Source organism: Ornithorhynchus anatinus, chromosome 2, assembly GCF_004115215.2.
Source record: "Ornithorhynchus anatinus isolate Pmale09 chromosome 2, mOrnAna1.pri.v4, whole genome shotgun sequence".
NCBI lineage: Eukaryota > Metazoa > Chordata > Mammalia > Monotremata > Ornithorhynchidae > Ornithorhynchus > Ornithorhynchus anatinus.
The window spans coordinates 20,453,193-20,480,544 of NC_041729.1; the positions used below are offsets into that span (position 1 = coordinate 20,453,193).

Consider the following 27,352-nt stretch of genomic DNA (forward strand, 5'->3'; position numbering starts at 1 on the left):
TAAGCGCTTAACAAATACCATAATAATTACTATTATTATTAGCAGTGCCAGTTTTCCCTAACTTGGTGGGGGGGGGGTCTCCAGAAACGTTACCCCTGGGTTACATGCGAACTGAGTGCATTATCTGGACTAAATTAATTCATTCAATCGTATTTATTGAGCACTTACTGTGTGCAGAGCACTGTACTAAGCGCTTGGGAGAGTACAATACAACAATAAACAGTCACATTCCCTGCCCACAACGAGCTTACAGTCTAGAGTCGGGGAGACAGACATCAATACAAATAAATACAATTACAGATATGTACATAAGTGCTATGGAGCTGGGGGTGGGGAAGAGCAAAGGGAGCACGTCAGGGCGACACAGAAGAGACTGGGAAATGAGGAAAAGTGGGGTTTAGTCCGGGAAGGCCTCTTGGAGGAGATGTGCCTTCGATATACGCACCATTATTATTATTATGGTATTTGTCAAGCGCTCACTACGTGTCAAGCACTGTTCTAAGCACTGTGCTATGAGCTCGGACACAGGCCCTGTCCCACGTGGGGCTCACAGTCTTAATCCCCATTTTACAGATGAGGTAAGCGAGACACACACAAGTTAGGAGACTTGCCCAAAGTCACACAGCAGACCAGTGGCTGAGCCACGTTTAGAATCTAGGTCCTCCTGACTCAACTACTCAACAGGCCCTTACCTGGGACCACATAATCAGCCAGTTTGGCCAAGAGTAATGATGCTATCTTGGAGGCCGGATCACTGGGATCATCTTGTTCGCTATTTAAAGAGGGCACAGAGTAACTCCACGGAGGAAGCTCCACATTTCCACAGTCTTCTACGCTCATGAGAGGCAGGGCTGCACGGCACAGCTGGAGGATAATCAGGACCAGTTTCGGAGAAGGGCGTTGGTCAAGCAGAAGTGAAAGAAGTTTGGACACGCAAGCTGGTTGGCTGAGGATTGCTTTACCAATGTGACTCCTGCAAAGAAGAGGAGATGGGATAGAACGCTACATTTGGTACTTCCAGCAAACCGCCTAATCAAAAGTCCTGTCAGATACTCACTAGTGCAGTTAGTTTGGGTTTGAGGAGTTTCATGATGAAAGAAAATTCATTAAAAAAAACCTCCAGTGAAAATTTCCAATTGGGAAATTCTCCCTCAGACTTCCAATTCTAAGGATCTAGCCTGCTGAAGACATCGAATTAATATTAAAGCTAGGAATAAATCAATATGACGGCATTACTAAATAACACGATCAATAAGTACTGATTATTCTTTTTCAGCACCCCAGTGATTTTGTGGAGAAGTAGCTAATATCAAAGTATTATGTCCTGATCCCTAAGGGCATGACTCTGGTATCTGTTAAGTGCTTACTATGTACCAAACACTGTACTAAGCGCTGGGGTAGATGCAAGATAATCAGGTCCCACATGGGGTTCACAGTCAAAGTAGGAGGGAGAACAGGTACTAAATCTCCATTTTTGCAAGTGAAGGAACTGAAGCACAGGGAAGTTAAGTGATCTGCAGGATGACGGTGAAGCTGGAATTAGAACCCAGTTCTTTCTCTGACTCCCAAGCCTATGCCCTTCCACTAGGCCATGCTGCTCTTCAAAGCATTTCATAGGTGCAGAAACATTATTTGAGCACCTCAGCCCCCTCAATTTACAGAACTGGCAAAATAATAATGATGGCGTTTGTTAAGTGCTTACTGTATGCCAAACACTGTTCTAAGCGCTGAGGGGGAGAGAGTGGAGAGCACCGGAACAAGGCAACATTCATGGAACTACTTCAAATAAATCTGGTTCAGTAGTTCAGATTATAGTTCAGTTACTCTACTGAACTTTCCCAAATGCTTAGTCCAGTGCTCTAAACCATTAATTGAATGGGGTGGATACGAGAAAATCGGACTGGACACAGTCGCTGTCCCACGTGGGGCTCACAATTTCAATTCCTATTTTGCAGGTGGATAACTGAAGTGACTTGCCCAAGGTCACACAGCAGGCAAATGGCCGAGCCAGGATTAGAACCCATGAATTTCTGACTCCCAGGCCCGTGCCCTATCCACCTCGCCATGCTGCTTTTATACGCCCATGCAGTTTTAGAAATGTTACAACGAGGTATGTAATATTTCCCTATGAAATATTCTGCTCGAGGGTAGTAAGGGGGTCTCATTTTGGCTTATACAGCACTGAACTGTGCAATATTAGATTTTTCAAAATCTTGTTCTTTTCAGAATTGTCAATGAGATTTTTTGATTAAATGGTAGTTACCTCCATTGCAAACATGAAATGATCTTAAAATAGGCCCTTCTTTAAACAAAGGGTGAGAAAAAGTTAATTACTAATCCTACAAAGTTGGTCTTTAACCTAATAGGCGAAGAAGGGAAGGTCAACACTTTGGATGGCCACTTTGACCACTGTGTCTTACAGACAACCTCTGAGCAATGACTTACTGGGTAGGCTAGGAAGCAGAGATGATTCCCTGTAATCTAATTACAGATTAGACTGTAAACCGTGATTAGACCGTAAGCCCGTCGGTGGGCAGGGACTGTCTCTATCTGTTGCCGACTTGTACATTCCAAGCGCTTAGTACAGTGCTCTGCACATAGTAAATGCTCAATAAATACTATTGAGTGAATGAATTAATTCCCTGGTCCGCCCGTCACTGCTTCTCCCACCCCCAGGAGTAGTGAGGCTAGGGTGAAATGGCTGACTACCTATGACTTCGCAGCTCTCCAACACTCGCTGCTGAAACTTCAGCCCTGCCTCCCACAGAAAATGTTTCTGGCCTCAGTCGCTACCTTGGAGGCAGTGGAGACAGCAGGGAGATAGAGCAGTGGAGGTACATTTTGGTAATAATAATTACGGTCTTTGTGAAGTGCTTACTATGTTTCCAAGCATAGTACTAAGAGCCAGGGTAGAGACGAGATAATCAGATTGGGCCCAGTTCCTGTCCCACGTGGGCTGACAGACCAAGGGGGTGGGAGACCAGGTATTTAATTCCCACTTTACAGATGAGAAAACCAAGGCACAGAGAAGTGATCTGCACATGGAGGCAAGTGGTGGAACTGGGATTAGAACCCAGGTTCCCTGACGCCCAAACCTATGCAATTTTCCACTAGGCCACCGCGTTTCACTCGTGGTGGCTCTTGGTTTGAGAATTGCCCTGTCTGTTTGGAGCTTTTCCTGTCTATGCTACTCCCTCCTTTCGTGTCTGGGTTAGCCCCATTTCCCTCTTCCTTTCGGCTCTGTTCGAGCCCCTGCTTTCCTTCTGAATCACTGGCTCTTCTTGCGTTGATCTGGGTGCCTGTTATGCCTACGTGAAGCAAAGATTTCTAAGGATAGGTTTCAAATACGTTACTTATAATTCCCACGTGAGTTAAGGATTTGTCTTTTCAGAATTAACACAAATGATAACTGGAGGGAATGAATCTCTTCAACAATTTTCCCCTTAGAAAGTGAAATGCTTTCGAATCATTTGGAAGAGTTACCCAGATCGTTCAGAAACAATGAAAAAAGCTAAGTCTGCAGGCTCCTGTACCTTGAAAGATCATTCAGAAGGCTAAGGACATCCTGTAGGGCATCGTTTCCAGCAGCCTGGTTGCCGCAGCACTCGGTAGCTCTAGCGAGGTGGTTGGTGAGTAGGCTGGACACCTGTCGCGCCAACCCAGAGTGGACGGCTTCCGTGGAGCCACCTTCAGGGGTGAGGAAAGAACTCTCATGGTGAAAAAACAACAAACCCCAAGTCCTGTGGCAATGGAAAATCCATCGGCTTTGTAAATGCCAGCTATTCTAATGCCCTCACCGGGGCTGGAGTTATGTCAGATCTGGCCCTACCTTGACTCTGATATAAGCAGCAGCCACGGAAAGGGTTTCCTGAGGTGGTGCGAGCCAGGTGGTGTTGCCCTGCCTAGCCTCCAGGCCCTGTCCTGCTGTTGTTCGCTGCCTTAGGACATCAGCGGCTGCACCTCTCCCATTTTGCTCCACTCTGCGGCCCTAGGTTGCACGCCTGAGGTTTTCGTCAGCGGTTGGCTACGCTAACCCTCGGCTGCCAACCCTAACCCTCGGTTGCCACTTCGGCCGGAGCGGCAGCAGCAACACACAGCTGCCAACCCCGCTCCCCGGTTGGCCTGGAAATGCCTGGAAGCTCATTATATAAGCTAATTCTGTTGCAGTGTACTCTCCCAAGCCCTTAGAACAGTGCTCTGCACCTAATAAATGCTTAATAAACACCACAGATGGATTGTTTGCCAATGGAGCAGCGGGTGTCGCCAGCGAACGAGGTAGAATTTTTTTTCACTTTAGGAATTGGCCCTCACCTCATCTGTATATATGATATACAGCATTTAATTTAAATGAAAAAGTCAAAGGCTTAAACAGGAGTATTTCAGATGATACAGTTCCTCTATAAACGAACACAAAGTAATCATAACTTTTCCCTGATAGGGTGAATTGGTCACCTTTTGACCAGGGTGACTAGCTGTTTTGACTAAAACAATGAAAATTTAAAGCAAAAATAAACTCTTAATGACAACATCCAACATCCCAATCGACAGGATTCCAATTTGCTCATAAATCTCCTAGTGAGGATTTTGGGAATACAGCATTTTCTTTGAGGAATACGATAAACTAGCTTGAAAATACTCCCGTTGAAATGTTCATGTTAAAAAGACTGTTTGATCCTCCTAAAGAGATAAGTTGCTCACCTTCTGGGGATGAGTTAACTCTTTTGGATCCGTGAGGCCCCCTTAAAAAAATACGTTACCTTAGAGGTTTTCATAAAATCAGAAGAGTGAATGGGCTGAACCAGAAGTATTTTGGCCTCGTGAAAATATCGGTCGTGTACATCCAAAATGTTTTGAAAAACTGCAAAGATCTGGGTGATCTATGGTGACAAGATCCTCACCTTCTTCTTTTTCCCACTCAACACAGCGGTTGGCCAGGACCTGGAAAGCAGCCCAAGCCATGGTGGCCACTTTCTGTTTCTTCGTCTGTTTTTCGTTGGAGCTGCATTCCGTCTGACTGCTTAAGCTACAGAGTCGGTCCATGAGTTGGACGAGGCCACTGCGTACCAGGCACTTCTCTTCACTCCTACATGAGGGAGGGAGACGGTTCAGCTAGAGTCCCATAACTTTTCAACCCTCAAGAGAACCCCTCCTCCTAACTTCTCCCACCAAAAACGGTTTCACTGGAGTAAGTGAAGAGAAAAACCGAAAAGCGGTTGGCTAGGAGACCCTCCCTCATTCAAAAGAAGAAAAGATTTCAGTCAACTACTGGGCGATAGGAGGTCACAAGTGTAACGGAAGACTGTCTCAGATGGATTTTACCTTGTATAGGGTATGGTACACAAGAGGCCGATGCTGTTCGCACAAGCAATAGGGTAACGAGCACACAACGTAACCACAGAAGTCATGGTCTCTCCAAAAGCTTCCTGAACCTGTTCGACCATCCCTCCGCAGGTTAATTCTTCAATTCTATGAAAATAGGAATAGAAACATAGATTTGTTAGACCAAGTAATTTGGAATATAGCTATCTTACTACTTCCTGGGGGAAGAAACAGAGTTTCTGTGAGATATTATAAGCAGAAATTTTGAAACACATTAATTTCGAAGAGTTCATGCTTTCCCCTCCCTCAATTCCCAAAAATGAATAAGGAGCCAGATTTCTAGAGGGGTTATCATTAGCTAACCTCAAAGGGAAACCATCTTTATGACTTCACACTGCTTCAGAAGGAAGGTTCTCTGGAACCCCTAATTTACACTCTGCTTCATACACAGGCCAGTGATTCTCTGTGAGCGTTGTTCCCAAAGAAGCTGCTAGTACTAGCAGGGGAAAGGAGAAAAGCTGAAAATATATAAGCTGCATTTAGGCTTTATCTTTGGAAGTAATTTTTCTGCCACTGCCAAGAGATCTTTAAAGGCTGGTGGGAAGCTGATATGAAAAACTCTGTTGGGGTTCTTGATTGCGAGTGGCTGCACGAAGAGTCCCGGTATGAAAATTAGCTGAAAATCTGCTCTAAGATAGCAGATATTACAGTTTGGAGATTTCCTCTCTAGTGGCTTTGGGGGCAGACTTTCAGTGGTGGCTCGAGTCCACCTTCAGCATGGATTTCCGGGGTACGGTCCGGCCAGGATCCTCGAGTTTGCCCACGGCAAAACTTCAGACAAACCACCAACCTTGGGCCTCCTTGAAGAACCATGGTTACTGGACCGACGAGATGTGTTACTCCCCCGACTCGAACCGCGGCTGTCAGCAGCTCTCTCATGTGTACTAGGGCTTGCTTCCGGGTATTACCACGCCGCCACCTGGTCTGAGCAGCTAAGAGGAAACTGCTACTGGAAACCTGGAAAGTGAGAGAGGAAGAGAGAGGGGGAAATTTCTGAATGATAAGATGGGGGCCGGTCCCTTCTACAGTCCCTTCATCAGCGCCTCTTTGGGTTCGATGACGTAGTGAATAAACGGAGACATACTGCTTGGTCGGGGTTTGTTCCGATGAAAGCAAAGAGCTGTCCTAGCAAGACGCTGTATGTGGGCTTGTCTCTGCTGTCTTCTATGGCCAATGACTGGAGGAGAGTAAAAGAGCTGCTACGATGGCTGGTAACATGGCGTCGCCTGTGAAGAAATATTGTATTAAAGCAAAGAGAGAAGAAATACAAATAACAATAATAATTGTGGCATTCGTGAAGCGCTTACTCTGTCCCAGGCACTGTACTAAGCACTGGGGTAGATACAAGGTAATTGGGTTGGACTCAGTCCCTGTCCCAGGCAGGGCCCATAGTCTTAATCCCCATTTTTACAGATGAGTTAACTGAGGCGCAGACAGGTGAAATGACTTGCCCAAGGTCACACAGCAGACAAGTGGCAGAGCCGGGATTAGAGCCCAGCTCCTTCTGACTCCCAGGCCCGGGATCTACACGCTAGGTCACGCTGCTTCTCTGCGTTAACTACAGCACTGTGGCCTAACGGCCACTTACCTCTGATTTGACCTAGTAAATTCCAAATCTTCATTGCCGATCATTTCTAGGTCAGAAGGAGCTGACATGCTGCGGAGAAAGACGGGCTGCCGGACAACAGGCGATATCACCTTCGTTTCCGAGGCTGACTTACATGCTGGAATGAACGAAACACACTGACTCATCACTTCTGCTAAGACATCGAACAACTGTATTTATTGAAAAAATTACTGCTAAAGATAAAGCCTAAATGCAGCTTATATATTTGTTATATGTTCGGTAGATACCACCGCTGCCCCCGGAGAGCTTACAGTCTAGGGCGGGAGACAGATACTGGTGTAAATAAACATTTGTAAGGCCTATGGACACAATAAAGGTACCCAACAGAAGAGAGATGCAACTTGCCCCGCTACAATTTTATGGCATTCTGGATGGCACAGCAGGTATCACGATTTTCACCTCTGAAGTGTCTTCCAAACTGTAATCCCCCAAAATCACTTTCCAGCTCTTAGTCACCATGGACCTTTTCTTCCCATTTTAAAGAGTCAAGTAAAGACTGAGAATGGAATATTTAATTCCATGAAATACCACTTGTCACTTAGTACAAGCAAGAAATGGCAGAGTAAGCCTTTTTAACTACCCAAAAAATTGTAAATAATTAAGGACAGATCACTTGCCTCATAGATGGCCTTTTCCTAGTTTCTCTGACACTTCAAATCTATTTAATAACCTCTGGCTTATTAAATCACAAGCTTCTTGAGGGTGGGGATCTCATCTTTTACTTCTATTGTTATTCCCAAATCCCTAGATCCCAATTTTGCTCATAGTTGTTCAAAAAATACTACTGATTGATGGCCTTCGATATGTAAAATAGAGGCTTTTGAGTTGAATTTGTAGAGAGTCATAACTGAGTAACAAACTAATGAGTTTTGCTACAGATCTATCTTTTTAGCCTACTTAAAGATTTAATGGAGGATTATAACGGAATCTGTGCAGGCAAAGCTAACTTAAAAATCATGTGCTCAGTGAAATTTTCCTTAGGGGAAAGTTTCGGGCTGCATCTAACTAAAATCTGGTTAGGTAAAAACCTAGATTTGGGCAGCTCCTAATTTTAGGAATTTAATGAATCCCTGTTTTTGGCTTATGTAACTCAAAAATATTGTAACATAATTTCCACTGAGGGGACAAGAAGTTAGTGGTGGCAAGTCCAGGAAAAAAAAACCTCTCAACATCGAAAACAGCTCTCCCTCCCAAACCCTGAAAAAATATACAGAAAGCAAAAACAGAGACAGTGAACAGTAATAAAAAATGGAATTGCCACTGCCATCTTTCCTCCTTTCTCCAGGGCAGCCACGACACCACAAGGCTGAGAATGGGCAGAGAATTCAAGTATTTGGTGATATTTCGGCTCCTGTTTTTCAGGACAAATATACATGCTCTCTTGCAAAACGTTTAAAATAGTTGCAAAGTATCAAGTCAATAATCTCTGTCTACGCTTAGGTAGACAGTGGAGAAAGTGAAAACATGAAATCGGGAGAGCTTCCCCAAACCCGGGTAAGAGGCGATTAGAGCCGCCTTAAAAAAAGTAAACAAAAAATAAGTATCTATAACTTCACAGCAAAAGAAGCCAGAGTGTCACGTGACAAGTTATTTGTAGCCAGTACCTGGTGTTTCAGCTGGGGTGCCTGATATGCTTCTTGTGAGGCTAGATTGGGCTGCAATAGTCACATGCAATAGCAGTTCTGCTCTGTTCATCAGACTCTTCACCAATGTTTTAGTCTTAGCCATTGGATGTGAGGGTTTCTGAATAAGCGAATTCACTTCCTGTAGAAATTTCTCTCTGTAAGAAAAAAATAATGGCAATTTAGTTGTTCTGAAGCACATTTTAGTATCACAAAGGATTCTAGGACAGAGAGGTCATTTTGAGAGAGGAGGAAGATAAATTAAAATATCACCTGAAGATAAATTAAAATATCACCTAAAGATATTTTTAGTACTTTCAATAATTGCAGGCCAGTAAGCAGTAAGCAGTCATCTACTTTTGCCTCAAATTAAAAAGTCATGACTCCCAGTTTATTCCACCTTCTAACACCAAGAGTAAAATGGTGGTTTCATATGAGAAAGCTTATCAAGACCTGACTCGTACTCTTTGAATGAGATAAAATACAGAAAACTATCAATGTACATTTTCTCGACTTCTGGCCGATTCTCAAGTCCAATTAATGAATTCAACTTACTTTTTCTTTTCCTTTTTTGAACATTACTAACCTCAGTGACAGGACCATATTCTCAAGATCACTTCCATCAAAGGAGACTTCCTTCATTGAACATAAAAGTTCTAATTCTTTCATTTTGTTCTAAAGAGAGAATGATTCAAGAAAAGATGATGCCTGGAATCAGTTAAATTGGGTACTTTTGAATACATTTAAAATGTCCTGATCAAGACGTGCTGGGGGAACAGAATCCTTTGTGTTCATTTTCCAGGCTATAACTGGCATGTCCACTGACATGCTAATGATCATTAAGTGGCCTGGCGATCGTTTCAAGTGAATATTAATCAATGTAATTTTTGTCGTTTTTCAAAAAGGGTACAGAACTGAAGACATCAGCCTCTTCAAGTTCTTAACGAAGAAATGGATAATTTAAAAAAGCAAGAAATTGCAGCTGAATTTGATACTTATTCTTTTAATGCCGGTATTTTAGACTCCTTTACAGAAATCTGGTCTATTTTAAATGGTACAATACAAAATTACAGTTGCCTCGCCAATCGGGGTTTTCTCACCAGTTTTCCCACCTTGACTACTGCATCGGCCTCCTTGCTGACCTCCCCACATCCCGTCCCTCCCCATTCTAGTCCAGACTGCACTCTACTGCCCAGAACATTTTTCTACATAAAAAGTCCAGCCCATGTTTTCCCACTACTCAAGAACCTCCAGAGGTTGCCCATCCACCTCCACATTAAACAGAAACTCCTTACCATTGCCTTTTTTCCCCTCTAGACTGTAAGCTCATTGTGGGAAGAGAACGCGTCTGCCAACTCTATTGCTTTGGACTCTCCCAGATGCTTAATACCATGCTCTGCACATAGTAAACGCTCAATTAAATACCACGGATTGATTGACAAAGTCCTCAATCAGCTTACCCCCTTCCACCTTTCCTCACCAATATTCATTCATTCATTCAATAGTATTTCTTGAGCGCTTACTATGTGCAGAGCACTGTACTAAGCGCTTGGAATGAACAAGTCGGCAACAGATAGAGACGGTCCCTGCCGTTTGACGGGCTTACGGTCTAATCGGGGGAGACGGACAGACGAGAACAATGGCAATAAATCCTACTACTACCTGGCCCACTCACTTCACTGTAAGGCCAACTGACTCACTTCACCTTGATCTCGACTATCTCGCTGCTGACTCATTGCTCACATAATAATAATAATAATAATAGTATTTATTAAGCGCTTACTATGTGCCGAGCACTGTTCTAAGCGCTGGGGTGGACACAAGGTAATCAGGTTGTCCCACGTGGGGCTCACAGTTTCAATCCCCATTTTACAGATGAGGTAACGGAAGCAGAGAGGAGTTAAGCAACTTGCCCAAGGTCACACAGCAGACATGTGGCAGATCCGAGATTAGAACCCGTGACCTCTGATTCCCAAGCCCGTGCTCTTTCCACTTAGCCACACTGCTTCCCACATCCTCCCTCTGGCCTGGAACTCCCTCCTCCATCATACCTGACAGACCACCACTCTCCCCACCTTCAAAACTTTTTAAAAATCACATCTCCTCCAAGAGACCTTCCCCAGCTAAGCCTTCATTTACCCTTAATTCCTCTCCTTTCTGTATCGCCCTCGCACTTGGATTTTAAGCACTCGATACTCACTCACCATTAGCCCCAGGGCAAATATTTGCTCTAAATGGTATTCGATAAGCATTTACTACGCAGCAGACACCGTACTCGGAGTGAGGGTAGATACAAACTAGTTAGGCTGGACACGGTCCCTGTCCCACAGTCTTAATCCCCATTTTACAGACGAGGTAACTGAGGCATACAGAAGTCAAGTGACTTGCCGGCGGTCACACAGCAGACAAGTGGCAGAGCCATAATTAGAACCCAGGTCCTCTAACTCCCGAGCCCGGGTTCTTTCTACTAGCCCACACTGCTACAGTCTTGGTCAGGACTGGTAGAGGTTAGAGTCAGGAGGTCCGGCCTAGGGTCGGAGAGGGGAGAGGTGGTCACCCTCAGGTTCCCACGGGCAAGAAGGGAGGGGGAGGGATCCTTAGGCACGTAGCCATAATTTATTTACAGTAATCAGTTAATATTAATGTCAATATTAATCCATCATATTGATGTCCATCTCCCCCTCTAGACTGTAAGCTTATTGCGGGCAGGGGACGTGTCTACCGACTGTGTTGTGCTGTTATCTCCTAAGCGCTTAGTACAGTGCTCTGCACACAGTAAGCGCTCAATAGATATCACTGACTCTTCCGGGATAAGCAAGTGCACTTTTCTGTTAACCATTTTGGCAACCATGGCTTTCAGTTTTGAATAACTAAAGTTTTCTTTGGCCAGGGATAACTTTCCCCAACTAATCCCCATCTCTGTGGTCAAGTCATCCCATCAGTTAAAGTACCACAGTCAAAGTTACATCTGTGTTTGCACGACGATTAAGGCAAAAGTGGTCAGTTTCAAAACAAAGAAAAATATAAATGACCCAGAATTCTTTTCGGCAATCAGTGACCATCCCAACTGCTAATGAGGATGATAAATGTGATCCTTGGGGCACGGTCAGCTTGAAACACGTTTGAATCATTATGTTTTGTTTTCTATAAGCCTTTCAGAATTTCACCCAGCTTTCTGATGAAGCCGGGTAATCCCTAACTCCCTTTTTTCCATAAGCCCTTGGTCCTAACCAAATGCGGATTTTTCGACTACAGGTACTTGTAGGCACCTAAGCCCCACGGTTGGCTGCATCCCACACTGCGGATAATGTACGTATAGGCTCTACTAAACAAAGAGACACCCATGACACTCCGCCAAAAGCATTACTATACTCACTTCATTGAAATGATAATCGTAAAAGAATGGAGCATTGTTTTCCAGCTTTCCTTGCAAGGCTTCATCTACCTCACTTTGCCATTTCTGTTCCAATTCAGCAACACTCTAATAACAAATGGATAAAAATAATACTCACTGTCAATAGATGAAAACAAGTAATACCCAAGGTACTAATTTAAGCAATTACTGGAATCTACAACAATAATACTTTTAAATCAAAAACACAGTTTGAACTGGCCTAAAATTCAGGCATGCACAAAAACACTCTCCTTTTCTTTCAGGGAACAATGACTTTTTGAGCACTCATTACCTGCAGCTGTCTTTCCATGGCATTGAGTTTTTTAAAGGTCTCGCCCATAATTTTACATAATAAATCATACTCTTCAGCATGCTCCTCTTGATACTGGAAATTTATCAGGGACTGCAGTGCATCAACTAAATTCAAGTGTTTAATAACACACGAAACTACCATTTCTTCCATCACATCTGGTTGAATCACCTCCCTAGAATAAAGAGGCAAAAGGTCAAGGGTCTACTCACGGATTACTAAATCCCTGGTTAGTTTAAAGCTTTAACGGATTATATCTACATCGGTACCCAAAACGCAGCCAAGGACCTTCACTGAAATTTTCTTGGTTTTCTATTTTGGATTCAAAAAGGATTAACAGTCCCAAAGATGAATAGGCTTTGTGTTCAGCTGGCAGTAACTTACCAACTTTGCTTGCAAGGGAAATACCATGAAGGTTAAAATAAAACTTCAAAGTGCTTACAGAAGCTGGTATTGTGACAGTGTTGGAAAAATAAGATGAGGGGAAAAAATGGGCATAATGATGTGGTGAGAAAGACCCAAGGAGGCCTGTTGAAAAAACTGTTCTGTATTCCCTGTACTTCAAAGGTCATCCATCTTCTCCCCTATCTTTCTCAAATATTATTCAGATCAATTTATCCTGGAAAGGCAGTACAGCCAACTTCCTGAAAATAAAGGGAAGAGATTTATTTTCATTTCCTGGATAATGAGAGGGTTGATGAAGGTTACTGCCATGACAGTACGAGAACTAAGGCCGGCTGTGCTGTCCTTCCCCCTAGATGCCTCTCCCCTTTTTCAAGAACTTCCCTCTGTAAATTCCCACGCAGGGTTGTTGACAATCGATCAATCCATGGTATATATTGAGCTCTTACTGTAGGACACTGTACTAAGCGCTTAGGAGAGATGGCAGACACGACTGCTGCCCACCAGGAGCTTACGGTCTGAAGTGGGGGACAGAATTAAAACAGAAGACGGACATTAAAAAAAACCTCAGGTACACTTGGCTAACTGATTATTCCTTGTTCAGTGAAACCATCTTGCCAATTGCTGATTCAGATCAATCAGTGGTAGTTATTAAGCACTTGTCACATGCAGAGCACTGTACTAAGCACTAAGTAAACTACAATAGAATTAGCAGACACGTTCCTTATCTTGCTGATAGGAATTTTCATGGGATGACGGGAGATCTTTTCTGCGAAGAGAGCAGTGGCCCACACATTCTTCCTCCTACCGTCGCCCCTCTCTCCAGTTGCTTTACCGGTGCAGAAATAGCTCAGAAAAGTTCTCCAGAAGATACGTCATCTCCAATTAATAATAGTTATGGTATTTGTTAAGGGCTTACTATGTGCCAAACACTGTTCTAAGCACGGTGATTATCCAGGTAGAAGAAGCAGCGTGGCCTAGTGGCAGGCTACTTTAGAAGCAGCGTGGCCTAGTGGTAAGAGCACGGGCTTGGGAGTCAGAAGACGTGGGTTCTAATCCCAGCTCTGCCACTCGTCTGCTGTGTGACCTTGGGCAAATCACTTAACTTCTCTGAGCCTCAGTTACCTCATCTGTAAAATGGGGATTAAGACTGTGAGCCCCATGTAGGACAACATGATTACCTTGTATCTACCCCAGTGCTTAGAACAGTGCTTAGAACTGATAGTAAGCGCTCAAATAATACAGTTATCATTATTATTATTATTATTATTATTATTATTAATAAACGGCTTTCCACATTTGAAGAAAGACCCTGGAGTTAATTTTGCTTGAAGCCAAAAAAAAATTAATCTTTTCATTTCAGAGGAAGAGCCAGACACCGCTATCAAAGACGAGGCTAACCCAGGATCCCCAGGACTGAAGAAAAACTGGGGCTGCTTTCAAGCTCTATCAAGCTATATAAGAAAAAAATAGAATGATCATGACTAATTTTATCCATCTTAATATTTAATTGTGTTCAATTATTAACAAAAATTTAGCTCAGAGTCAAGATTCTTTTGGGAGAAAAAAAAATCTGAAGGAGAAGATTGATGGGTCTTCCTTCACAGCACAGGAATGCTGAACACTGCTCGTGATTTGAACCGAAACCCTGGAGCCAAAGTGCTTCCAGAGACAGAAGAGTTCACACCCATTCAGAGTACGCCCAGGCTAAATGTAAAATTAAGTATGTAATAATAATAATAATGTTGGTATTTGTTAAGTGTTTATTATGTGCAGAGCACTGTTCTAAGCGCCGGGGGAGATACAGGATAATCAGGTTGTCCCACGTGGGGCTCACGGTCTTAATCCCCATTTTCCAGATGAGGTAACTGAGGCACAGAGAAGTGAAGTGACTTGCCCACAGTCACACAGCTGACAAGTGGCAGAGTCGGCATACGAACCCATGACCTCTGACTCCCAAGCCCGGCAAAATTCAACTCATCAATGCAAGAAATTCCGATTAGAGACATAAATACGACGACATACTTTATGCTTGGTCGAAACTGAGGTCTAGCCCGCCCAGAAATTTCCCTGAGCTTGATCATGATGCCTGGCGGCAGTCTGATCCTAGGTAGGTCAAAGTAATTTCCAACTGGAGGCACGAGGACATCAGATGGGTACGTGAATTCTCGGTCTTCGTCTATGGTGAGCGGCAAGGGCGAGGGACTTGGTGTAAGAGCAGGAGAGATCACTCCGTTGGCTTCCACTTGCCACTGACATCTGAGAAAACGGAACAAGAGTTACCCTCACTCTGCATTTCATTCATTCACTCAGTCGGATTTACTGAGCGCAAAGTACCGTACTAAGTGCCTGAATTTCTCATCTATTTGGCTCTCAGAACGGAGCGTGGCTTAACGCATGCTTGTAAACCATAACTGAAGACAAACTATGAATAACTCTAAAAGCTTTTAAAAAATGATTCCATATTAACCCTTTTCCTGAACTTAAAAGAAAACAAGAATTTGGAAATCTGTGGGAAAATGTATGAGGTTAAAGGACAACCTCAAACTCGGGGAACAATAGCTTTCATTTAACTTTCTGGAAGGCAATGCACCGGCTAGGGTGCAAAACAGCCGATCAAAATTAGCTGCCGCAGCAAATACAACCACTGCCGGATAAAGAATAAAAAACTGCAGCTTCTCGCAATAAAGTCTCTGTCCTCGATAAGCAAAACTCTCCGTATTTAAATCTCGTACCTTTGCAAAAGTTTAGATCGTAGGAGTTCCTGACAGGTTTCCTCTTCTTTGGTAATTTCTGGTCCATTATACAAGATCCTTAACATGGAACAAGCTAATACAGACAGACCTAAAGCCAGGTCTACCAAAAAGGGCAATCCTCCCGACACATCTTCTGAAGATTCCTGTAATGTGGACAGGGGTAAACCATACTGATCAATGTCCATTAAGTCAGGCAGTAAAACTCCTCCCCAATCTCCGGGTCACAATCAAAGTGCACCTAGCAGTATTGCCACCATTTTAAAAGCACAGGGAAAAAAATTAAACACCTTTAGGAACAGCACCTCAGCCCTTGGGCTGTCACGGGTGGTCGAAGTTAGCCGGAGGGAAAGAAGGGTAAGGCCTCAGGGGCAATATTAATGACTCAAATATTAAATTTGGAAAAAAAAAAATCAGGACCATTAGAGTCTCCTGACCCAGGCTCTCAGGATGAAGTCCTCTCTGTCACATCAGACAGGATATGACTCTCAGTTGAATCCTGACACTTTCATTTCACCCTTAATCCCAGAAGCCCTTCCTGCTCCAAAACAACAGCAGTCACACCGCACCCCGCTACCTTCCCGTCTCGTTCCCCAGCCTGAGCCACCTACGAGACTTACAGCTTTTGGGTTTCGCGGATCAACTAGCAGGAGGTGCCTGTAGCGTGGGCCTCCATTACTCGGAATTAGTACGTTACTTACATAACGTACCCGAGTATCTCTTTCCCACTGAGGGGAGAGACCTAAGCCCGCTCACTCGCCGAGGCCTCAGGACAGGATCCTTGCCAAATAGCCATCGCGCCTACGACACGGTGGACTTTTGAGTTCTTCTAAAGACCACCACTTGAGCTTATTCCATACACGCGCCAGAGCCAGACTTTTCAATGGAGATGACATAACTGAGCAACACAGGAAGCACGTTATACAAAACAGAGGTGGTCATGTTAAGAGTACCTGAGCGCGAACTGTGCAAGCAAAGCCCCACATAGCTTTATCTGGAGTGTTGTGTTCACGACCACTTCTCATTTCAAAGGAGAAGGTGACTGTATCTCCTTCAACCTTAAAAATTTAAGGGGGGGGGGAGGGAAAAAGGCACTTTTAAAAGCAAGGCAGGACAGTTTTCAAAAGACCGGGGTAATTCACAGGCTTACTTTAAAAACGATCAGAGCGCGTTGTTTTCTTTTAAATAAACGACGTTTTCCTTTCAAATTCCGACCCTCGTTTAGAGCCCTGTCCCTTCGGGATACTCTCCTGTCCAGGTGGTTCTTGGTGACGGAAGCCCGGGTGCTGGGCTACGGATGTACGGTGGTGTCTACTCAAATCGTGAGCCTGAATTCCAGTAACCATCAGACACCTAGACTTCCCCCTCCCGTTTGCCCTCATGCACAGGTAAGAATCACCAGCTCCTTACCTCTGTCAAGAGGGCGGGAAAACTGCCCTTGCTGTAGCCAATGCTAGTAAAGCACCACAGGTGGGCTGCTAGAAGGCTATGCAATGTTTTATAAACTCAATACTACGGGTAAGAAACAAGATGCGATTAACAGGTTATCCACGTCAAGAACTGGATTCATCGGGAACTGGATGGATCCAAATTACACCATAGTAGTAGCTAAACTATTACACTTCCTGACTAAAAGGGGATGCACTGTAAGGGAGCCCCGGGAATGTCTTGGGGTTCAAAGCGAGCACCCCGGTCACAGGATTCTATTAGTTCATTTACCAAACCTAACTAACCTGGAGCGCAGACTTCGAATATTCCTATTTTATTTTGAGGGTTGTGCATAATTAATAGCGTTTAGAGCCATCTTTATGAATATCTGTCCATGGCTTTTTGCTCACGAGTAACAAAAGTCATCCGAGACACCTGCAAAGATCAACCTCTGCTATTGAGTGTCTTCAGAAATACACCTGCATCTGGGTATCGGTTGCCCCGAAGGCCAAAAGGAGCAGGAATGTGGGAATTGCCGGTCCTTGCGAGGACACTCTGACAGATCTGTGTGTGCGAGGGTGGCCAATCTGCAGAGGAAAGGGGTGTGGGGAGGACTGGATCGCAGTACCCCAAGAGGCCGCCCCTCGGGATTACTAGAGTGAGAGGTGAGCTCATCCGGAGCAGGTTCACTCCTCGTTTAGACTGAGAAAGAGCCCCTGCTTTGAAATAGGACTCCTTGAAAAATAAGCATAGTTTATACAAGAAGCCTTACGCTGACACCTGGGGCCACGGTGCTAAGAAAAGAAAAAAAAAGAGTAAGAGTTCATTTTGCTTTTCTATGAAATGATCTTGACTGAAATACCGTACCTTCACTAAGTCTTTCGGCCAACCAGTTCCTAAGACACTACGACTGCCATATCCCAGTGTATTGCCTCCATATTCAGCAACCTTCCTACTGTTAGTGTTAGGCCCAGCATATATCACCAACTTCAAAACAGAAAATATACTGTTAGACTGTAAAAGAAAAACAAAAAACAAAATCTACAAATAAAGAGGCTGCAAAAAGAGGTGGTCTTTAAACAGTTTATAACCAGGTACTGGTGTCATTTTAATGTAAATAGCACGGTCTAATTTGACCGATATATCTCATGCAACTTCAGACTACGTACTCAAATAGTATTTACTGAGCAGCCAGAGTGTGACAGGCGCCATGCATTTCATATATCATTTACAACTTAGGCATTCTACAGTACAACGATATCAGTGGCGATAGCTCAACTACTGGATAAATATTTTTGAAATTAAAAAACACTTCCTAGCTTACATTAATCAAGTTACTTATAATTGCGCAATTGCTCTATCAAGATTTCCTCGGTTCGAGTAAGCTGAGCAAACATAAATAGAAAGAAAGCTATAATCGACTCATAGCAGAACAACGAAACGAACACGAATGAGTAAGAGTTGGGAAAGGAAATAAAATTAATAAAAGCAATAAATGAAAGATAAATCTAATAACACTCTAATCATGGAATGGGTGAAAGGGAATGCCAGAGAACTGTTTTTAAAATGAGCAGAGGGGCAGGGAAATGAAATAAATAGTCTTTCACATGGTTTCCACCCCTGTGCTTTTTTGACCTTTTTACACATTCCTACCCTTTTCTCAAATTTCAAGAACTGTGACTATGGAAAAATGGTAATTTGGAGGGTGGCACTTTTAGTTTCGATGTCGTCGTCGTTTTTTTGCCTCTGACACTGATATTTCCCATACCCTAATATTTGGCTGGAAGTGTCAACCTTAACGGTGAGCATCGGGATACCGAATACAGAAGAGCACACCACACGGGTAAAAAAGCAGAATGCCTTTTCCCATGGTCTTTCCCGTGGCCCACAAGGGGAATAACTGATGGCTAAATTCAACTTTTAGTTTAGCTGCTTTTTCAAATTAAAGGGAACTGAATTGAGACATAAAAAGACAGGATTTTTTCCATTGAGGAATACGGGTAAGCAGAATAGAGTAGTGATGGTTTCTAGTGCTGAATGGAAATCTAGCTAGCAGTTCTGAAAATAAGCAAATCTTAAAAAGTATTTTTCTGATGTCTGAAAGCTGATACATGGAGACATGTTGCTTCTTCCTCAGATTTCAGTCACCCTCCTTTTTATTGATTTGCTCATGTTCAGTCCTCAGTGGAGAGAGAACAGCTGGTCAGCATTTTTCACACAACATCCCTTCTCATTCTTGAAAATGGCTATTAAGTTACTTCTCAGGTTTTCTATAAGCTGAATTCTGCAAACCCCAGAAACCTTGCATTCCAACCTCTAAATCACTTGACTACGCTCATAATTTGTCTTTGGTGTTAAACTGTAAATCACTATGGCAGGAAAAACTTCTCCAACATTTGGTTGGACCCACAGTTTGGAGGAAATGAGGGTATAAAAATTGCAACAAATCCTGTGGCAATTCCATCTTTCTGAAAGGCGATTTTTCTTTTCTAAGGCTCATATGGTGGATCTGGGTTTGAGCATTCTGGTCTTCCTATGTAAATGGAATCTTGGCCTTTTATACAGGGAAGGCATAAGAGAAGTTCTGGAACGACCCCACCCCCCCCTCCACCCCCCCCCCCCCGGCAAAGAACAAAGGAGAATTTGATGTTTTGCTTAACTCTTGGAGGTACAAATCATACGCTAATTTCATAGAAGACATTTCTATCATAGCGCAAACATTGTGAAGTATTACTTTCTGCAAACCGAAATAAGGTGCACGAATGGTGACAAGTAGCAAAGCAAAATAAGAAGCATTTAAGCAATCAGAGCATTATGTAGGGGAATTTCGGTAGGCTGGTCCTTGCTTACCTTATCATAATCATACTGTGAAGAACATCTGCTATCAAATCTAAGATAGAGACAACGGGCTCCTGGGATGTGGACCGTTTCTTTGAATTTATAGTTGTCCCTGACTGGGTGAACTGTTTCTACAGTCTTCCCTGCAGCCCAGGGAGCAGGAATCTTTAAACCAGTGAGAAAGCCTGGTTCTTCTTTCTCTTCCAGCATTCTAAAACCAGGGAGAGAGACGCTAAATTGAGTTAAGAGTAGGGACCAAAAAACCAAAAGAGAGCAAAATACACTAGCTTTTTCAAGACTCAATTTTAAGAATTCCAATCGAATGGGCAACAGAAAAAATGTCTGGTCAAGTGTACATGGGATAAATACACTTCAGAGATTTTTTTCACCCTTTACTGGGAATTTCTATTTCTAATCCAAAGCTTCTTGGAATAAACCTAATGCCCAGTACCGCTTTTGAAGGGAGCCTGGGTGATGCCTGTGATTCCTCGTACCACACATCCAGCACTTAGAACAGTGTTTTGCACATAGTAAGCGCTTAACAAATGCCATCATTACTATTGTTCATTCATTCGATCGTATTCATTGAATATTTACTGTGTGCGGGGCACTGTATTAAGCGTATTAAGGGATTTGGGTCCCACATCCCACACCGGAGCCCACCTGAAGAACCATGTTGTTTACTAGTTGGCATCTGGAGCCCCTAATCAAGTCCCCTTCCTGTGGCCACCCTGCACAGCTGCTTCTTCCGTCAGGCTGGCAGAAGGGGCAGGAGATAAGAGCGAATCTCCCAGTATTCCTAAACAGCGATTGCCAGCCAAGTGGGTCTCTTAGGATACCTAAGAGACACACATGAGGACGCAACCACAGAGTTGAATGCTCCGCTGCTGATCTGAGGAAACTTACGGCAGTACTCAGAATCTGAATACATTCAAAATTGAGTGATAGAAGCGAGGAAGAGTCCCCAGCCACCCTGGAAGCCGGGCGGTCTCCCAGGTCAATTAAAAGACACGAATAATCTGCCTACGAAAATGACATTTCTTCAGGGGCTCAAACAAATGGCTTTCAACTCAATGGAAATACGAAAAAGAACTGACTGTGAAGCCCCTTTGATCGGTGTGGAAAAGAGGTTGCTCCTGTGTCATTAAAAATACGGAGGCTCGTGATTCTTTTTTTTTCCCCCCAATCAATGTTGTTGTTTTGGCCCATGTACACTCAGTCAATGACTATTTATACACAGCATGCACTGCAATACTATTTTTCAAAAATCATGTGTGATATCAGAAGCAACTAGTAGGAAGCAAAAGTACACATCAAAAATCCCCATGGTTGAGACTGAAAAAGGTAATAGTAATGAATGTGCAAGCGATAGCTTTGGCCTCCGAATACTAATACTTAAGGGGCACTCTCTTCAAGAGAAAAGTCAGAGATGTACTGATCGCTCTACAAAATAGGCATTTTAAGTTCTCTGACAGAAAAATGAAATGCAAAGGAGCTGTTCTGATCTGCTGTAGTAAATATTCCGCACTCAGAAGCTAACTAGATTTCTTTTTTTATTACGATTACTCCTCTAAAAGGAGCCCGAGTGAATGAGCTTAACTTTTAATTTAAAAAAACCTAAAAAACTAAAGATCAACTACATGTCTAAGATATAAGGATCGAACTTTGGAAGAAATGGCCTTTAACCCATTAGAACTTATTCACTGGACTTGGATCAATTCTGTTTTCGTTCACTGCACCGATACGATTCTATAGTTTTCTGTTACAACTCCGCTTTTTGCATTGAAAACTCAGGAGAGAGGTTGAACAGTTCGGCATTTCAGTGGATGAAAATCAAGTGAATCTTGCAAACCGTTTTCCCAAATCTTCAACGAATTCTGATACACAACTAAAATTTTGATTCTCACGTTCCTTTCTTCAAGTTCTATCTCCCTGCCAGGGCCCCACGGCGATAAAAAGGATTCAGAGCTTTTACTAGGCAAATATTGTACGGGTTACACTTGAAGATGGAGCAGCAATCACCTCTCATCTGGAAACAGCTTGCCCTTCTGATCTAAGGCACCACAGGGGGAAGAGCCCATTTCAGAAAAAACCGGAGACTGAGTTTTAAGCAACAAGGCAGTCTGAAACACAAAACATGACACTTTAAGCCACATACCCAGTTTGAAATAATATCACCCCCTTCAAGCCTTCCCTGCATATTACATGGTACCTTCCTACAAAGAATTTGTGTCTTTTATTCTCCCCATACTAACCATCAATCCTATTTAACTGAACTCTTACTGTTTGCAGAGCACTGTACTAAACACTTGGGAGAGTAGAACCTAACAATATAACAGACACATTCCCTGTCCACAACGAGCTACGCATCATCTTGAGGTCATATAGGTGACCGAACTGAAGCACAGAGAAGGTAAAACGATAAACCTACGGTCATCTGCTTAGTTTGACGACGGGGCTAGAAATAGACTTCAGTGCCCTGAGTCCCATTCAACCCCTCTTGGTCTGGCTCAGTCAGCATCACCTGCACCTGCAACTGCTCATCATCTTTTTCATTCAAGCCCCCCCGCTAAGTCCAGTTGAAAGCCCGCGGCTCTGCCCGTCGGAAGGCCTGGGTTCTAATCCCGGTTCTGCAAGTTGGGGCTGCCGGGGCTATGTCATCGGTGGGAAAGGATCCTGACAGAGAAACTACCTGGGGCCTTCTGTGAGGGGGCCAGCCCCAGCAGGAATCCTGAAAATTTTAATCGTTTAAAATGGGAAGCGAAGACCAGGGCGGCCTGCTGGGTTACGGTGCTCTCTGCTGTGGTCACTGTGGCCATAAATAGGTCCTGCACAGAAGTAAATGTTTTGCGTGCCCTTTGTCGTGTGCTGCACCTTTTCCCACTTATTCAATCACTGCTGCCTGTCCCCCAGGGGGAACGTGACTGGTGGGAACAAGACAGTGCAAGCGATGCTATTCCCGTACTTTACTAGCTCCCCTCTATCCAATTTATTGACGTCTGCCTCCACCGGCGGCTGTAAGCACAGTCGTTCCTTCGATCGTATTTATTGAGCGCTCACTGTGTCGTCAGCACGGTACTGAGACCTGGGGAGAGAATACTATAATAATAAACAGACACCTCCCCTGCCCACAGTGAGCTTACAATCTAGAGGGGATTACAGTCTAGAAGCACTCTGTGGGCCGGGATCGTATCTACCAACTCTATCACACTGTACTCTCCCAAGCAGCGTGGCTCAGTGGAAAGAGCCCGGGCTCGGGAGTCAGAGGTCGTGGGTTCAAAACCCGGTTCAGCCGCTTGTCAGCTGTGTGCCTTTGGGCAAGTCACTTAACTTCTCTGTGCCTCAGTTACCTCATCTGTAAAAATGGGGATTGACTGTGAGCCCCACGTGGGACAAGCTGATCACCTTGTATCCTCCCCAGGGCTTAGAACAGTGCTTTGCACATAGTAAGCACTTAACAGATGCCGTAATTATTAAGTGCTCAGTACAGTGCATTGCACAGAGTAAGCGCTAAAAAAAAAATCAGCAGCATTTATTCATTCAACTGTATTTACTGAGTGCCTACTGAGTGCACAGCACTGTACTAAGCGCTTGGGAGAGTACAACAAGAGACACATTCCCTGCCCTCAGTGAGTATTTACTGAGGGCTTAATGTATGCAGAGCACTGTACTGAGCACTTGGGAGAGTATGATCCCTGCAAATAAAGAGCTTATACTCTAAAAGGAGCTTGCAGTCTAAATACCATTGGGTGATTGATTACTGCACAGACCAAAGGCACTGTTAATAAATCCCTTTTTTAATTTTATTGGTAAAAATGCTTACTATGGGTCAAGCACTGTTCTAAGCACTGGGGTAGATATATGTTGATTAGGTTGGACGCAGAGTCCTCATCACGCATGGGGCTACAGTCTAAGTAGGAGGGAGTATGGGAGAACTAAGGTGCAGAGAAGTGACTTGTCCAAGGTCACCCAGTAAGCAATTGACAGAGACGGGATTAGAACCCAAAGCCTCTGATTCTCCCCCCGGCCACGACGCTTCTGCCTTTCGTGCTCGTTCTCGGCCCCAAAGCCTCAGGGTCGAGGTTGTCAAAGGGAGACTCCAATCTAGACTGCGAACGTAATACACTGTTTACTTGGATTGTCAACAACCGGCAAGGAGAGTAGAAAATGCAGATGGGGGCATCGGTTATAACTCACTGGCTTCATTAGAGATATTACTCTATATTAGCATATCTGCTGCAGACCTCAGGGGATAGTTCATCTGCCGTGAAAGCTTTCAGGGTGTTAGGACTAGTTATTTAGCCAAGCGAAAGAAAAAATGAAACTCCCTCAAGGGGTCAGTGCTCTGGTATGTCCAGGTTACTTTTCTGGACATCATGAAATTTTTCTCCCTGCCAAATCTTTTTCTCTGGCTCCTATCAATGGTTTTTTTTTCCTCTCTCCGAACTATGCAACAGAAAACCAAAGCGTATGTTCTACGCGCCCTTAAACACCACGTAAACACACCCAACATCAAGTCTAGAAGCTTATAAGATAGCTTATTTAATCATTCAGTAGGCCATACCTGACTGGTGTAAAGGACAAGCTGAACCAGTTGAGGCATCAATGCATCAGCCATTGTCAAAGTCTGCAGATTTGGATGCATCAGGGAAGTGAGTAATACCGGGAGAAGGTGACCGAGCATGGTAGCCTTCGTAACTTGTTCCAAGCCTTTTAACCTACAAAACATTTCAAAACACGCCCCCGCCAGTTAACCCAAGTTATGTTCAAGTAATTGGCAGAGACAGTTAAATGCCACCTTCCATTTCCCAGAAGACCCAGCAATAAACTAAGCTTACACCGATTTATTAAAAGCAATTCTAACAATTCCATTCAATTTACCCTTGAGAACAAATGCTTTTCCTTTCCCCACAACCGAGGGGAAGAGTGGCCATGAAATGATTCACACACTTCCCATGGGCCGAGGAGGGGGTGGATTCAGCTCCTTTTGAGTAGAGTTTCCCATCTTCAAAACATTTCCCAAACCTTAAACCCCGAATCTCAACACAGGAGTAAAGAGGATATGCAGATACGATGACCATCAGGCAGCGTGGAAGGTAGACACGCACATCACAAGACCTCCAGCCACTCCCCTGCCACTGCAGTCCAGGAAGGAAGGAAGGAGACAAATAGCTCGCGGTGTAATTCGACTTACTCCCACCTCTTATACTGGCTGGGCTTACAGATCCCAAGCCCGAGGGCCTGTGTCCGGGCTTTCCAAAACTGAACCAAGCTGGGTCGAACTAGATTTTGATGTGCCCCGGGCCCCGTAAGCTACCCGGAACGCCTCTGCCTCATTTGGGGAGTTTTGAGTCGGGAGGCCTTGGTACGGGCTAGGGTTCTACTGCCAATCTCCACCAGTTCGGCCCAGGTCAGACGTCCCCGGGGCCGGTGGGACTCTAACTCTCTAGCGGTCCCCGGGGGCAACCACTTCCAGTTTGGTTCGGGTTGGCTTGCCATCCAACCTGGCACATGGCTCTGGGGTCAGGACTGGGTACTTAAGGGGCCAAAGGCCCAGCCCACGCAGGGCTCTAATGCCTCTTTTCTGCTGGAAATGGAAGCGGTGGAATCGGAGGGCACCGACATAACCGCTTCATCGTTATTTCTGTGTTACGCTTGGGGAAGGAAATTAGAGACGGGGAAGGAAATTGGAGTTGGGGAAGGAAAAGATTCATAATAAATTCCAGATTATTGAAACCAGAATAAGAATCTAGGTCTTCTAGTCTTAACCCAACAGTCACATCTGCCCCTGGAGCAAACCTCTCCACAGGACCTATAATAGAGTCCAAGATGAATGTCATCTTTTCCAAAGTTTTGGGTCACTGGAAGAATTTAACTGGCTTTTCTAACTACAGATTCATTTAAAAATCCCTAAGGATGGGAGCCGTTCAGGGAGTCAGATATCAGCTACTTAGGCATAAAGCTCTTTGCTTGCCACAGTTTATCCCAAATTAGCTAAATTACCTTTTGATAGAATTAGCATTCATTTATGAAGTTCATCTGCTACTTATGCATTTAGGCTACACCTTCAGAGTTACTCACTCACCTCTGTTCACGGTCAGGGGTGTCACTGTTTATGAGAGCGGTCGTGACCTGCTGTAGCATTTCTAAAACTTCATCACATCCGGTCAAGATCTGGGTCGCCAGAGCCAAAATGCTGGTCTTTAGCTCCTAGATATGAAAGGTTACAGTTATAGCTGTACTTCCAATCAACAGAAAATGACAATTTAGGAAAACGAAGGCGATGAACGTCCTCATTAGCTTATGTGGTGATCGGGTAAACCCACAGAAGTAGTTTCACTTTACGACTCGATTAGGCACGGCGGTATGGGATTCTAAGCCCCGGAGTGCTGGCACAAATAACCGGTATTTCATAGGACAAGTTGGCAGAGAAGTAGCGTGGCTCAGTGGAAAGACCACGGGCTTCGGAGTCAGAGGTCACGGGTTCGAATCCCGACTCTGCCACTTGTCAGCTGGGTGACTGTGGGCAAGTCACATCTCTTCTCTGTGCCTCAGTTACTTCACCTGTACAATGGGGATGAAGACCGGGAGCCTCACGTGGGACAACCTGCTTACCCTGCATCTACCCCAGTGCTTAGAACAGTGCTCTGCACATAACAAATGCCAACATTATCATAGGGAGGCACACCCAGCCTCTAAAAGGGAAAGGCATCTTCCCCAATCTCATCCAGCACCACAGAATTCCAGACTAGAGATCGCACAGGTGGAAGACAGCCTTAGGTGCTATGGACACTGCTGAAGAAAGAAACTGAGCAGGGAAACGGTACATGGAGAGGGGAGGGGGATAAAAGTTGAATAGAAATGAGATGAATGCATCACAATTCTGTAACAATACAGTTTAGTTTTTATTTGGTACTTCACACCCATTGAACTTGAAAACGGACAATTAAAAAAAGTGCATTTATTGGCGGCCTTGCTTAGGTGGAAAGAGCACGGGCTGGGGAGTCAGGGGTCGTGGGTTCTAATCCCAACTCCGCCACTTGTCTGCTGAGTGACCTTGGGCAAGTCACTTAACTTCTCTGTGCCTCAGTTCCCTCAACTGGAAAATGGGGATGAAGACTGTGAGCCCCACGTGGGACAACCTGATTAGCTTGTATCTATCCCAGCGCTTAGGACAGTGCTTGGCACACAGTAAACGATTAACAAATATCACCATTATTATTATTATTAATAAGGAGACTCAAGGTAGCAGGCAGTTAAAGACTACTACACATTATTCTGTGTGTGTATATATATATATATATATATATCTGTAATTTATTTAAATATCTATTTATGGATTTACATTAATGTCTGTCTCCCCCTCTAGACTGTGAGCTTGTGGTCAGGAATGTGTTTGTTCTTATACTGTATTCTCCCAAGCACTTAGTACAATGCGTTGCACACACTTAGCGCTCAATAAATACGACTGACGGATGATTCATAAAATTATGGGAGAGATCAATCAGATGCAAAAAGGTTTCCCTCATTCTTAGAGAAACAGCGTGGCTCAGTGGAAGGAGCCGGGGCTTGGGAGTCAGAGGTCATGGGCTCTAATCC

The 27,352-nt window shown here is 44.1% G+C and overlaps 1 protein-coding gene and 1 long non-coding RNA gene across 6 annotated transcripts in view; one reads left to right on the forward strand and one right to left on the reverse strand.

The window, feature by feature from the left end:
* The window catches only part of HECTD4 (HECT domain E3 ubiquitin protein ligase 4), a 200,482-nt gene that overhangs the window by 64,194 nt on the left and 108,936 nt on the right, over positions 1-27,352 (reverse strand). For 3 of the 5 annotated variants that reach the window (XM_029055434.1, XM_029055428.1, XM_029055420.1), the window contains exons 18-36: positions 25,839-25,963; positions 24,318-24,471; positions 21,776-21,876; positions 19,766-19,964; positions 17,783-17,929; positions 16,441-16,545; positions 15,470-15,633; positions 14,760-14,993; positions 12,315-12,507; positions 12,005-12,109; positions 9,215-9,303; positions 8,611-8,786; positions 6,968-7,103; positions 6,464-6,605; positions 6,170-6,336; positions 5,320-5,466; positions 4,899-5,083; positions 3,534-3,687; positions 693-973 (exon numbers count right to left, since the gene is read on the reverse strand). In XM_029055434.1, coding sequence (XP_028911267.1) covers positions 693-973; positions 3,534-3,687; positions 4,899-5,083; positions 5,320-5,466; positions 6,170-6,336; positions 6,464-6,605; positions 6,968-7,103; positions 8,611-8,786; positions 9,215-9,303; positions 12,005-12,109; positions 12,315-12,507; positions 14,760-14,993; positions 15,470-15,633; positions 16,441-16,545; positions 17,783-17,929; positions 19,766-19,964; positions 21,776-21,876; positions 24,318-24,471; positions 25,839-25,963 — 3,004 coding nt within the window. The remainder of the gene's footprint in view (positions 1-692; positions 974-3,533; positions 3,688-4,898; positions 5,084-5,319; positions 5,467-6,169; positions 6,337-6,463; positions 6,606-6,967; positions 7,104-8,610; positions 8,787-9,214; positions 9,304-12,004; positions 12,110-12,314; positions 12,508-14,759; positions 14,994-15,469; positions 15,634-16,440; positions 16,546-17,782; positions 17,930-19,765; positions 19,965-21,775; positions 21,877-24,317; positions 24,472-25,838; positions 25,964-27,352) is intronic. The other 2 variants (XM_029055452.1, XM_029055443.1) reach the window with 1 other exon arrangement.
* LOC120638097 lies at positions 5,752-7,206 on the forward strand. Its single transcript, XR_005659584.1, has 2 exons — positions 5,752-5,982; positions 7,018-7,206. It is a non-coding gene; the product is annotated as an uncharacterized LOC120638097 (long non-coding RNA).